General features: G+C 37.3%; 1 protein-coding gene across 16 annotated transcripts in view; it reads right to left on the reverse strand.

Annotated features, from left to right (window-relative positions):
- Positions 1–14,995, reverse strand: part of APC (APC regulator of WNT signaling pathway) — a 151,521-nt gene that overhangs the window by 33,025 nt on the left and 103,501 nt on the right. For all 16 annotated transcript variants that reach the window (XM_032274463.1, XM_032274444.1, XM_032274465.1 and 13 more), the window contains one exon: positions 13,133–13,237. In XM_032274463.1, the coding sequence (XP_032130354.1) occupies positions 13,133–13,237 (105 nt within the window). The remainder of the gene's footprint in view (positions 1–13,132; positions 13,238–14,995) is intronic.

Here is a 14,995-nt window from a genome sequence, read left to right on the forward strand (position 1 = left end):
AAAAAAAAAAAAAAAAAAAAAAAAAAAAAAAAAAAAAAAAAAGCAGGAGTTGCAATTCTCATCTCTGATAAATTAGACTTTAAAGCAACAAAGATCATAAAAGACAAAGAAGGACATTACATAATGGTAAAAGGATCAATGCAACAAGAAGAGCTAACGATCCTAAATATATACACACCCAATACGGGAGCACCCAGATACATAAGGGAAGTTCTCAATGACTTACAAAGAGACTTAGACTCCCACACAATAATAGTGGGAGACTTTAACACCCCATTGTCAATATTAGACAGATCAACGAGACAGAAAATTAACAAGCATATCCAGGACTTGAATTCAGACCTGGAACAAGCAAACCTAATAGACATTTACAGAACTCTCCACCCCAAATCCACAGAATATACATTTCTTCTCAGCACCACATCATACCTACTCTATTAAGTGACCACATGGTTGGAAGTAAATCACTCCTCAGCAAATGCATAGCATTTCACAGGTTTAAGTGAAATATTGGTTGGTTGCTTGTTTGTTATCTTCCTCCTTTATGCCTTCCTGTCTCCATTGTCAAGCATAATTATTGGCATAAAAGAGGTTTTTAATACCCATTTTTAGACTGCATTCCAGCCTGGGCAATAGAGCAAGACTTCCGTTCTCTCTCCCTCTTTCTCTTCCTCTTTCTTTCTCTCTTTTTCTTTCTTTCTTTTAAAAAAAAAAGGATGGAGAAATCACACGAAGGTAATGAGGGAGAGGGTATTTTCAGTAGCTGAGTGGTTCTGAGGGCACAAACTAAGGCAGTAAGAATAGAGAAGCGGGGATGCCCCTAAAGGATACTTTGGGGGTCAAATTAATTGGTTTGAATAACTTGATTAGTGAATAGAGAGGTTGAGAATCGACCACGTGAGGTAGCTCACGTCTGTACTTCCAGAACTTTGGGAGGCTAAGGTGGGCAGATCACCTGAGGTTGGGAGTTCGAGACTAGCCTGACCAACATGGAGAAACCCCGTCTTTACTAAAAATACAAAATTAGCTGGGTGTGGTGGTGCATGTGCGTAATCCCATCTACTTGGGAGGCTGAGGCAGGAGAATTGCTTGAACCCAGGAGGCAGAGGTTGTGGTGAGCCAAGATCATGCCATTGTACTCCAGCCTGGGCAACAAGAGCAAAACTCCATCTCAAAAAAAAAACAAACAAAAAAAAACACACACAAAAAAAACTGAGATAAATATCTGAGACGTATCAAAATATAAGCCATACCTAAATCCATTCATTAATAATTAAGGAAATGACTATAAGAAGTATCAGCAATATTTGCAGGCACTGTTTTGCAGTTCTCAACCTTGGAAAATGAAAAGCTAAAATGTAAGTTATCTGAGGACAGAAACTTTATTCTGTTCACTACTGCATTCTTAGTACCAAGGATAGTCTTAGGCTTAGTAGGTATCCACAAAATACTTAATATTTGTTGAATTATGAATAAATCAGGAGCTATCAGTAAAATTCATAAGAACGTCAAGATGCAGGACATCATTCTAATCGTCTTTTAGGTATAGATGCTTTGGCTAACTGGAGAAGGGAAAGAGAAAACCACAATGGAAGTAACAGGTTTTGAGGACTGTGAGATGGCACCTCCCACTCTAGAGAGTACAAGGGGTAGAATTTTGGAACCAACACACCTTATAATTTCCTTTTGTGCATAAATTTCACTTTTGGTGATTTTTTTTTTTTTTTTTTTTTTTAAGAGAGAAGGTTTCACTATGTTGCCCAGGCTGGCTTTGAACTCTGGGGCTCAAATGATCCTCTCACTTCAGACTCCAGAGTAGCTGGGACTATAAGCGTGAGCCAATGAACCTAGCTATGGTGACATGTTAGGAACATTTTCTCCCCGTTAGCTAGAAGTTACTGTTTGCCAGTTAACCTCCACTTTGGTAGATAACACAGAAAACTGTTAACAATGCATTTGTAAGTGATTCGTCAGGATTCTAATAAGTAATAATTAAGTGCTCAACCAGAGATTTCTGAATTCATTATAAATTCCTTGTTCAAATTTGTTATAAATTTGTTACAAAGGCCTTAAACAGGTAATACTCCAAAGTTAATTTTTATGAGGGCTGCTTAGAACTTCTGTGTAAGTCATGTTATAAGCCAAGGTTAGGTTTTCCTAACTAGTGCACAAAACTGTTTTAAATCATAATTCACAATAATTAGCTATTTCAGATGAGCATTTTTAAAGAGAAAACTACGTTTGTCAAAACTCATTCAACTGTACACTTAAAATGGGTGTATTTTATTGCATGCTAATCTTTCTTCAACAAAAGTGATCTTTAAAAAAATCCAAACTTGAGAGGTTTTTAAAAATGTGTCCCCATATAAAAGCAAGAAAATCTACCTACTCATACTCGCACAGGGAAGTCTGGGGTTGGACTGAGGATACCAGTTCAGAGTCCAGAGTGCCTCCCCTTTCCTTTGTGGGTCTGGACTCTTTATGCCTGATTAGTCCTTCAGGGACACTTCTAGGACACAGCTAATTAGTACTCCTCCTTAGGGAAGGGAAAAGAGGCAGCAAGACTTATCTTATGTCTTTTTCCACTGCCACCAGCTACTGACTGCTTCTGGAATGGTCTTTAAATCCATATGCAACCAAGCAACAAATATTGCCTGCGCCCCTGCTTCTTTCCAGGTAGTAGGCTAGTCACCAAGGGTATAACTGAATAAGACACTGTTACCCACACTACACATAGAATCTAGACGAGGAGCTGAACATGAAAATATGTGCGGGTAAGTGCTTTGACAGAGACTGTATGAACACACAGGAAGACACACAATTCAGTCTCGGCAGTACAGGGAAGGCTTCCTGAAAAAGTGGCATCTAAATTTGAACTTGAATTATGAGGAGGAATTTAGTTAATAAAAAGAATGAGGGGGATTAGCCACAGAGCAGCCCAGGCAGAGGCAGAGACATAAGCAAGGATCAGAAAGAACATGGTATGTTTGTGTTTGTGTGTGTGTGGAGAGGAAGGGGAGGGAGAACTACAAATAAATCTGAAGATAAATAAGAGCTCTCTCTGGTTGTAACAAATAGAGGATAGATCCGAGGGACGGAGACTCAGGCTAACAAGGATAGTTGGGGCTTTTTTTTTTCAGTAAATTCAGACAAGGGACCTTTTTTCTTAGTCTGTAGTAGAAGGGAAACGAGTCTTTGTTCTGAAGCAAACACACAATCTTTGAAGATATCTGAATATTTTTACTGTTTGTAGGTAGCCTCTAATATAGATCTTTGCTTCCTGGTATTCATGTCCTTTTGTAATTCCTTCCCCTTTAGTCCTGGCTAGACTTAGTGACTTGCTTATAGCGAATAAAACGCTAGAGGTGATGAGAAGCACTCCCAAGACAAGGTTACAAAGACTGTGACTTCCATCTTAGGGACCCTCTCTTCTTCCCTCTGAGGGAAGCCACTTACTATGTTGTGAACTGCCCTGTGGTGAGGCCCATGTAAGGAACTGATGTCTCTCTGGCTGACAGCCAATGAGGGTCTGAGGCCTTCAATAGCCAGAAGTGAGCTTAGAAGCAGATCCTACCCTGGCTATGTCCTGAGATGACTGCAGCCCCAGTCAACACCTTCAAGTCTTGTGGGAGACCCTGAACCAGAGACAGGCAGCTCAGATGCAACAGGATTTTTGATTCATAGAAGCAAAAATAAATATCTACGAATGCCTTTAAGTTTTGAGGGCAATTTGTTATGCAGTAATAGGTAACTAATGTACTACTTGAAACAAAAGAAAACAGGAGGTTTAATTATGAAACAAGGGAAAATCTGTTTCCACAATAAAACATGTTTCTGACATTCATTTCAGTGTAGACACCAAATCTCTTCTGAGCTTGTCTTAGTATCTTCCTATATAGCACCTCAATTTTGAGACACTCCTCATTCCCTCAATCCGTCTCAGTAGAAATTTAGATGCATTTATTATTAGGAGATACCAAGAGGTATACATACCTGTATTCTCTCTGAGCCTAGACTTTGGTCCATGAGAGTCTTTCTTGGGCCTTTTATTAAGGCTAGACCTCAGCCAACTTCTTTCAGAGGGACCAGAGTCTCTCCATCCACAAGAAATGGTATAGTAACTTCCTAAGAATTGTTTCTCACCCAACTCATAACTAAATTCTGACAAAACTTAAATGTGATGAACTTTCTCACAACCTCAAGATCTGCTAAGTCAGTCATGATTGCATATCCCTTGAATGAGCCTTGTTCACTGTCCAAAGATAGAAGCACTCGCTATATCATTCCTGACTTTCAGTGTCAAACTGTGTGAGACCCTATTCCCCACAGTCCTCCTTCCTATCCAACCTGCCAGTAGAATCCTCGTTCAATGCTTTATAAATACCCATATATCTTCAACTTTTTACTTCATCCTCCTTTTATATCCTGGCCTTCAACTTTCTCTAAGACATTGCTGCTGCTGCTTTTTTTTTTGTAAGATGGAGTCTTGCTCTGTTGCCCAAGCTGGAGTGCAGTGGCATGATCTCAGCTCACTGCAAACTCCAGCTCCCAGGTTCAAGTGATTCTCCTGCCTCAGCCTCCTGAGTAGCTGGAAGTACAGGCATGTGCCACCACGCCTGGCTAATTTTTGTATTTTTAGTAGAGACAGAGTTTCACCATGTTGGTCAGGCTAGTCTCAAACTCCTGACCTCAAGTAAGACATTGCTTCTTTGAAATGACTAGCACATCCATTTCTATGTATTACAGGTTGGAATTCTTGTGGTTATCACTTTCATAATTCTCTTGCTAGTTTTTAACAGCTTTGTCCTGAAGTTATTCCATCCCACCTGTCTGGAAACACTGTAAACACAGATGAATCCAACTGTCTATTTTCTCTATACCCTAACATGAAGTGTTGGGCAGCATGTGAGAAATTTTGAGCATGTGAGAAACTCACATAAGTCTTTAGGATGCTGTCCATATACATTTATGGTCACCAGTACACCTGGACCCTCCGTGCTCTAACTGCCATCTGTTTGTTTCCCTTGCTAGCTTTGCTTCGGCTATTTTTGATATGCCTCATTATATAAAACTGTGGCTCTTCTCTTACTACATATAACTTTACCTTCTATTTTACAGAAAAATAGAAGCCAACAGATAAATTTCCTCAACTTTGCCGGGCATGGTGGCTCACACCTGTAATTCCAGCACTTTCGGAGGCCGAGGCGGGTGAATCATGAATTCAGGAGTTCAACTGCTTAAATCCGCAAGGGAGAGGTTGCAGTGAGCCAAGATCGTGCCACTGTTTTCCACCCGGGGTAACAGAGCTAGACCCCATCAAAAAAAAAAAAAAAAAAAAAAAATTTCCTCAACTTCTTGCTAACCAGACCCATAAAATTACCTGCATATATATCTCCATCTTTTGCTGTGACATTGGAGTTCCCCTCCTCCTAAGGTCCATCCCTTTACACGTGCTCTGGATCCTTTCTCTCCCCATTTCTCTCTGTTCTTAGGGGTCTTCAACTATTTAACAAGTAGAGTCTGTCAAGCTTAAGGGTTGGATTCGAGAGTGTTAAGGGGAAGGAGAAGTCAAGAATTACTCCCGTGTTTCTGTTAGGTGGCTAGAAGGGTGGTGTTGCAATTTAGTATTAGATAGCATTAGATGAGAAGGAAGCTTGTGAGAGAAAATAATGAGGCTAGTTTTGAAAAAACGTTAAGTTTAAATTTAAAAATGTTAGGTCTGAGACATCAAAGCAGAAATGTGGCACACCTGTAATCCCAGCAACTCAAGAGGCTGAGGCAGGACTACTTGTGACCAGTTCGAGTTCAATACTAGCCTGGGGAACAGAAGGAGGCCTAGGGCATGGTGGTGAGCACCTATAGTACCAGCTACTCGGGAGGATTGCTTAGGACCAGTAATTCAAGGTTGCAGTAAGCTGTGTTTGTGCCACTGCACTCTAGCCTGGATGACGCAGTGAGGTCCTGACTAAAAACAGAAACAAAAACAAAAACAAAAAAATCACCAGAAAACCATAAAGAAAAAAGAAAAACCACTTTAGTTCTTCAATAAATAAATGGCAAGAAAACAAAAAGGAGGAACCTACAGATTAGTAGAGAAATCAGAGTTACACCAATGAATTCATATTCATGGACCTTATAGGGAGCCTGAGGCAAATAAACAGTGAAAAAGACATTTATGGAGCAACTACAAGTTTGAATACTAACTGGATACATGAGGCTATTAAGCAATTACTATTAGAGTCTTTGGAGATGTAATAATGGCACTGCAGCATTTATTTTTTATTACTATATTTTAAGTTCTGGGGTACATGTGTAGAACATGCAAGTTTGTTACATAGGCATACACGTGCCATGGTGGTTTGATGCATCCAACACTAAGTCATCTACATTAGGTATTTCTCCTAATGCTATCCCTCCCCTAGCCCTCCACCCCCAGACAGGCCCTGTGTGTGATGTTCCACTCCCTGTGTCCATGTGTTCTCATTGTTCAGTTCCCACTTATGAGTGAGAACATGTGGTATTTGGTTTTCTGTTCTTGTGTTAGTTTGCTGAGAATGATGGTTTCCAGCTTCATTCACGTCCCAGGCCAGAGTGCAGTGACACGACCCTGGCTCACTGCAACCTCCATCTCCAAGATTCAAGCAATTCTCCTGTCTCAGCCCCCATAGTAGCTGGGACTAAGGGTGTGTGCCACCACACTCGGTTAATTTTTGTATTTTTAGTAGAAATGGGGTTTCACCATGTTGGCCAGGCTGGTCTTGAACTCCTGACCTCAGGTGAACCTTGGCCTACCAAAGTGCTGGGATTATTGCCTGGCTAGTTACGTATTTTTAATAAGCACTTTTATCTTTTGTAAATACACAGTGAAATAGTTAGGGAAGAGTGGTGATGATGCCTGGAATCTTCTTAAAAAATAAAATGGGAGTTTAAGGTGAATGGGGTACATGTGGATATTAATCATATTATTGTCTTTGTATATGTTTAAAATTTTCCATAAGACAAAGTTTTAAAAACTAGCAGCAGTAGAGTGAGTTTTTTCTATCACTCCATCTCTTTCCAACTTTTGATTGAACTTTATTATTATATACTGGCTATTACCAGAGATCTGGTTCTAAGTTTCAAATAGAAAAGCTGGGGTTGCTTGAAAAAAAGAAAAAAATAGTGGAAGAAAATGGATTAAACCATCTACAGATATGAAAAGATATCTCAGAAGTATTATTAAATGGCAAGAGCAAGTTGTAGCATAGTACATACAATATTGTTTATATAAAAACATTATATATATGTGGTTGAATCAAAAGTAGCAATGTAACTTATAAAAAGAATAAAGGATACTGGAAAAACTAATTTCTTAAATTCTTCAAGTTACAAAAACTCAGAACTCCCTAACATACAATTACCACAGTAAACTGTCAAATTGTAATTGCCATAGAAACACTTTGATATATAGAAGATATTCGGTCAAAACTTTCTATGGACTGGATATGGTGGTGTATGCCTGTAGTCTCAGCACTTCGACTTTCCCTTTTTTTTTTTTTTTTTCCTTGAGACAGAGTCTTGCTCTGTCACCCAGGCTGGAGTACAGTGGCACAATCTCAGCTCACTGCAACCTCTGCCTCCCGGGTTCAAGTGATTTTCCTGCCTCAGCCTCCCAAGTACCTGGGATTACAGGCACATGCCACCACGCCCAGCTAATTTTTGTAGTTTTAGTAGAGAGGGGGTTTCACCATGTTGGCGAGGTTGAACTCCTGACCTCAAGTGATCTCAGCCTCCCAACGGGCTGGGATTACATGTGTGAGCACTGTGCCTGGCCAATCCCCACACTTTGGGAGGCCAATGCTGGAGGACTGCTTGAGCTTGGGAATTCAAAACCAGCCTGGGCAACACAGTGAGATCCTGCCTCTACAAAAAATAAAAAAATCAGCCAGGTGCAGTGGTGTGCACCTGTGGCCCCACTATCCAGGAGGCTGAGGTGGAAGAATGGCTTGAGCCTGGGAGGCAGAGGTTGCAATAAGCTGAAATTGCACCACTGTATTCCAGTCTGGGTGACAGAGTGAGACTCTGTCTCAAAAAAAAAAAAAAAAAAAAAAAAGAAAGGAAAAGAACAGTTGAGAACCAACTAATAAATTATACACAGTTATATGCTAAGCAAGCAGGGATCTGGCCTGTATAATTTACTCCTAAGCTTTTCCTTCCATTTAACTTCCATGAGAGATTAAAAACAGATCAAGAAACCCTTTTTTCAAAAATTTATTTATTTATTAGCAGGGATGTTAGTCGGCTTTCCAAACACCAAATATTTATTGTTATCTATTATTTATCAGGGATTGTAGGAGCATGAAAATGAACAAAACTAGATAGAATCCTTGCCTTTCTGGAGCTTACAGTCGTGTGGGGGAAACACAAATATTAATCAAGTCATCACACAAATTAATGTAAAACTGCAAATGTAGCAGTCTTTAAAGGAGAGGAACATGCTGTGACAGCCTATAATAGTGAGATTTCATCTATGTGAGCCTCTCTGAGAAACTGGTGCTTACGCTCAGACACACATGAACTGGTGTTAATTGAGCAAAATGGGATAAAATGGGCACTACATGGAACAGGTACAGATGTGCACAGGCTGTGGTAGGAGAACGCCCAGTAAATATGAGGTACTGAGAGAAGGCCAGTGTGGAAGTGGCGACAGCAAGATGTGACACAAAGCTGACAAGATAGGTAGGGGCCAGGTTATATGGTCACAATAAATGGTTACCATTTTTCTAAGAATCAAGGGAAGCCAATGAAGGATTTTACAAACAGAATGATTGTGGGCAGGAAACCAGGTGAGAGAAGGGGTAGAAGAAATTCCCACATGGTGGTGAACAGAATCACTCTAGGAAGGGAACTTTGGCAGAGCATGCTACTGTGATCCTAAGAAAGTCAAAGAGACTGATCTTCATTTTCAATTAATGTTGGTGGCTTTTGTCTTTTGAGCAAATAATAAAACAAAACAAACTCCAAGAGGTGGTCATGTGTATAGATCCTATTAAGATAGATGAAAGGATTACTGGCATAACAAATCATGGTCCCACAGACACAGATAGCAATCAGGATCTCAGAATAGCTGTAATATTGTTTTAAAACAGTGATTGAAAGTCACCAAACAGTATTAGCAGCATTAGTGCCATAAACACCAATTTGGTGGGCAAGTCTATGATTGCTACTGCTAAACAAACATACTTGTTATGTTTACGTCTGAATCCATAGCACTATTAGAGTTTGTCACTTGAAGGAGGAATGAATACTGGGCCCTGATTTACTATTTTCAATAGGTCTTCTCCTCTGCCATCCCTATACTGACATAAATAACATGATGTATGTCATGGCAGGACTCTGAAGTAAGACTTCACAGTCTTAACCTAAACTACCACAAAACAGAACAGTGCTTTCTTCTATTTTCCCAAAATGAAAATAGTTCTTGTTATAAATTATAAAAATAATACATGTTCATTACAAAAAATAAAACAATACACAAAAGAATAAATAAGTAAAAGCCACAAAAATCCCAACACTCAGAGATAACTATCATTAACATTTTAAAGAACATTTTCCTGAACATTTCTCTATGCACATACACACATTTTATATATATATATGTGCATAAAGAGATCATACATACTGTTCTTAACATTTTATTTTTATTTTTTAGACAAAAAATTGTCTAAAAAATTAAAAAAAAATTTTTTTTTTTTTTGCCCTGTCACCGAGCTTGGAATGCAGTGGTGTGATCACAGCCCACTGCGGCCTTAACGTCCTGTGCTCAAGTGATCCTCTCACCACAGCCTCCCAAGTAGCTGAGACTACCATTCCTGGCTAATTTTTATTTTTTTTTGTAGAGAAGAGGTCTCCCTATGTTGCCCAGGCTGGTCTTGAACTTCTACCCTCAAGCAATCCTCCCCACTTGGCCTCCCTAAGTGTTGGGATTGTAAGTGTGAGCCACCATGCCCAGCAAATTTGCTTTTTTAAAACTGAAAAAATTGATAATTGGCAGGGTATGGTGACTCACGCCTGTAATCCCGGTACTTTGGAAGGCTGACATAGGCGGATCACAAGGTGAAGAGATGGAGATCATCCTGGCCAATATGGTGAAACCCTGTATCAAATAAAAATACAAAAATTAGTTGGGCACGGTGGCACAAGTCTGTAGTCCCAGCTACTCAGGAGGCTAAGGTAGGAGAATTGCTTGAACCCAGGAGGCAGAGATTGCAGTGAGCTGAAATCACACCACTGCACTCCAGTCTGGCAACAGAGTGAGACTATGTCTCAAAAAAAAAGTTATAATTACCTAACTCAATAATATTTATTAATATTCAACATAAATGCTCACTCTCTGCCAGGTACATACTAGTTGTTTGGCATACAGTGGGGAACAGGTGTGGCTTAAAGGACTTTAAAAAGGAAGGAAGACAATTAAACCAATGGCAAATTGTGCTACTCTGAGAGCAGGAATAAAGAGTATCAAAGAGTACTTTATTCCAGGTAGGTGGAGAGAAAGAAAATGTCTAGGAAGTAGTGATATTTAAACTGAGAGGAAGGATGAGTAAAACATATACAATGAACTGAAGCAGAAGAGAGTTCTAGACAAAAAGAATCTCCTGTGGAAGGCCTGGACATACTCAAGGAACTAAAGAAGCTGAAGCTGAGGGAGTGGTGAGAGATAAGGGCAAATATTGTGAGATACTCTTGGAAGAATAAGCAACGTGAAGAATCTGGATTCTAGGATATGGGAAGTGAGTAGCCACTGAAAGGTTTAAACAAATAAGTGATATAATCAAATTTGTGTTTTAGAAAAATAACTGATTATAATATGAAGAATATACTCGAAAAGGCAAGGCTGAAGGCTAAAAGTTAAATCTTTACATAGAGATGTGATTTATCATTTTTAATATTTGCATGGATGTACCATATAGGTTCCATGAGGCCAGGGACTGTCTGTCTTCAATTCTCAATTCCAGAGTCCAACACAGTATCTGACATATAATACATATTTGTTAATTTAAAGACAATTATTAATAGTTGTTAACAAAAGCATTTGTTACCTTTTACTAAACACTGACTATATGCCAGGGACAGTGTTAAATGTATCTTGCATTTAACTCTCCCAACTGTTCTATGAAGTAGAGGTTTTATCATCATCTTATGTTACCAAAGAGGAAACACTCAAGTTCAGAGAGTTTTTGTTACTAAGGTCGTTAGTAAGGGAGTGTGATTTCCCAGGTTTGTTGACTCCAGAGTCACTTAACAACTAATCTACAGCTGACTAGTAATTTAACCAATTTATGACAAATGTCCATTTAGGTTATTCCTAAGTTTTTGCTATTGTTAATATTATAATAAATCTCTTCAAACATGTCTGATCACTCTTGACTGATTATCTCATTAGCATAAAATCTTAGACGTTGCAATGATGAGCTTTACAACAGGCACATTATATGTAATGTTAGATGCATTTGACAAAATTCCTCTCCAGAAAGGTTGTTTCATGTCATACAATTAAAAGCAATATATCAGAATGCCTGTTGGCTCACCATTACCAATACTGAGTGTTACTGATCTTTGCCAACCCAATGGCCACACACGAAATCTCACTTTAGTTTTAATGTGTATTTATATATCATTATTAGTAAAGTTGATCATCTTTCCATATGTTTATGAGTCATTTTAATTTCTTCTTTTATTTCCTGTTCATGTCCTTTGCCCATTTTAATTTTATTTTTTAAATTAAATTTTATTTTTTTACCTCCACGATGGCTTGGAACCATTTTAAGACAGTCTTTAAATAGTTGGTTTATAAATACCATTTTTTGCATCTTTAATTTTAACTTTTTAGACATTACAAATGTTTGCAAATAACGTGATCTTGGTTGTTTGTTTTGGAATCTCGCTATGATTTTCTGACATACTGAAGTCTCATGCTGTAATGTGAAATCTATTAATCCTTTCTTTATGGGTCTCCCACCTACAACATGATTACAAAAATGCTACCCACATCTTCTTCTTTTTACATTTTTAATAGTTTTCATCTTGACATTAAATCTAATCTACTTAGAATTTATTTTGATGTAGTAAGTGTAATATGGATCCAATTATCATAGCCAGCTTACTGGACAGGTAAGGTTTCCAAAGTACATAATAATTGGAAGATGAACCAAAGTACTTAGTACTAAGTACTAAGGAATAAGTAAAAAATATTTACTTATTCCTAAGTAAATATTTTTTCTGTCATATAAGATTGAATTTTTCTTCCTTCTACATATCTGTAGGAATATATAAACGTTCCAACTAATTCCCTAAACAAAAGACAGAGAAATAACTCAAATGTGCTGTTTAAATGTAATTGCCTTTGTCTTAATTCACCCCTTATTTTCCAGTATAATGCTAACTAGTAAAACTGAATAAAGTATGTGTAACTCAGTAAAACAAATTAAAATACTTAAGACATTTTAAGCTTTACATTTTAATGAACTAATAGAAGCACATTCTTTTTAAAAACAATACTATCAAAAGTAACCTAGAGAGACTAAGAAAATTTTCTGTATCAACAGTAGAAAAATTGCCTTTAAGAACAACTTAGTGAAATTCTGTTTATAAAAAGTTGTTCATTTAAAGACAATTACCAATTATCTTTTTCAGTTAAGATTTGGATTTCTATATTTATGTAATCTTGAGTACAACAGAAGAGAACAAAGCCTTTATGATAATTAAGAAAAAAACCATAAAAATGTCTTTGTACTGAATGTCTTAGTGAAAGAGCAAACCTATTCAAGGGAAGCAAAAATAACTAGGTCAAATCATATATATAATCAAAATACAGCTTAGAGTCATTTAAAAACAAAATACATTAATCGTTTCAGACTAAAACATAAACACACAATCTATAGCTATAGAAATAGATCTAGAAATCTTTACAGCATTATTGTTGATATAATAACGAGAAATGACAGCACACTGGTACTGAATGCTTCTGGAAATATTCATTCAGGACTAAGAGAATAGGTAAGATTTACAGATCACTCTGAGAACCATCCCACTTCACACTTTTCTGAATATTTAAATAATTTTTAAAAATACGGTAAAATAATTTATTTACCTGACCATTACCAGAAGTTGCCATGTTGATTTCTGCCACTCCTTGACCTTCATTCTGCCGCTCAGCTTCATGTGAGCCAGTTTCATGCTTGTTCTGAGATGACCTCTGTTAAAATGGAGTTAACATCATTACATACAAAAATGATGTATGCTTTCTTAAGCCCACAGCTTTTTTTTTTGTTTTGTTTTAAAGCACTAAATGCATCAATTATACAGACTAATTAAGGCATGGAACTGCGTGTTACACTTCATAACCTCCAGTATGGTTAGTGGTCGACTATCTCAGTAAGAGGAAAGTGAAGTGTGTCCCTTGAGCATTAGAGCTGCACAAGACAAAGGATTTTCTGAGACTCACAGGAATGTTATCCTCTACCAGCTGTGCTCACATTACTATTAGGAATATAACCCAAGTAGAACAAATAACTATCTTTTCTGTAAGGTCACATGATTCTGGCATTTAATGGGGCTGCAAATAAAACAGTTAAACTATTACCTAAGCGTACAAATATCTTCTACTTAGGTGTATTTACACACAGAATATTTATATATATATATCTTCTAATAAAAGTTAGGTGAAATAAAATGATAGGCTCTTAGATTCTGATATGAATAAAACCCAAAGCCTTTTCTAATGCAACCACCATCTGTTAACAGGAAATTAAAATGACAGATTATATCCAGTAGAAGCAGTCATTTCAAGATAGATCATCTCTAGTACAATGCAGTCACTTTATAAAAATACCAACATAAAATTAAAGAAATAAAAGAATTTCTCACTGTCTTTTATAGAAATACCTATATGCTTGTTCTAGGAAAACAATATCCTAAAATAAAAATTATACATTAAAAATCTGACCTAACAGTAGGTAATTAAATTACAAAATGATTCCTAATGGAATTTCTTTAAACATCAAGCTTTCCTAGATAATTTTAAAAATGTGACTTCAAAATTAATTTATACACATTTCCATCAATAAACTAGTATTAGCTATATGCTGGCAAAAGTGAGGTAGCACTCAGTAATTCAGAAATAGAATAATAAATAGTACCATGTGAAAATCACGCTATAAAATTCAGTGAAATCCATAAGAAAAAATATAAAGTCAACCTAGAGACAAAGTGAATTTAAGACCACAAAGATTTGACACTAACATAAGTGAAAATGTCAATATATTTAAAGAAAATTACTGACCATCTACTATGCTAGTTACTTGCATTAGATGCTGGGGAATCTAGTGCTAGCAAAGGTAGACATCATTCTATGCTGTCTTGGACTTTGCAGTTTAGTCAGGGACACTGTCAAATAATGACAGAAATAACAAAGGCAAAACTGACAAATGCTATAAATGAAGGATACAAGGTGCTATAAGTATATATAACAGAGGGATATGATATAGTCTGGAGGTTTGGGGAAGAGCTCTCTTAAGGAAGTGCTGTCTGAGTGAAGACTTGAAGAATAAATGGGAGTAAACTAAGCAAATGACAGGGGTGGAAGATGAGTGTTCTGGATAAAACAGATCATATGCAGAGGACCCAAGGTAGGATGGAGCATGGCTTGTTTTAGCACATCAAAGAATCATGGTATGGCTGAAGCACCAAAAACAAGGAGGAAAGTAGGACAAAAAGAATATGGTAAAAAAAAAAAAATTCTGATTTTGCTGCTTTTTCTGTAATTCTTAGATGGCATTCTTGCCTTTTCTACTCGTAAGTTATAGTGAGGCCACTGCATGATTGCCCCACATACTACTAATATATTAATGGAAAAAGTTGCATGTAAATTTATTTATTTTTAAGACAAATTTTAAATGGTCTAAGTAGGGAGGAAACACAGGAAAGACCAGTTAGGAGCTAATGTATTCATGTA

This window comes from Sapajus apella, unplaced genomic scaffold (genome assembly GCF_009761245.1).
Source record: "Sapajus apella isolate SASKATOON/1434 unplaced genomic scaffold, GSC_monkey_1.0 scaffold1, whole genome shotgun sequence".
NCBI lineage: Eukaryota > Metazoa > Chordata > Mammalia > Primates > Cebidae > Sapajus > Sapajus apella.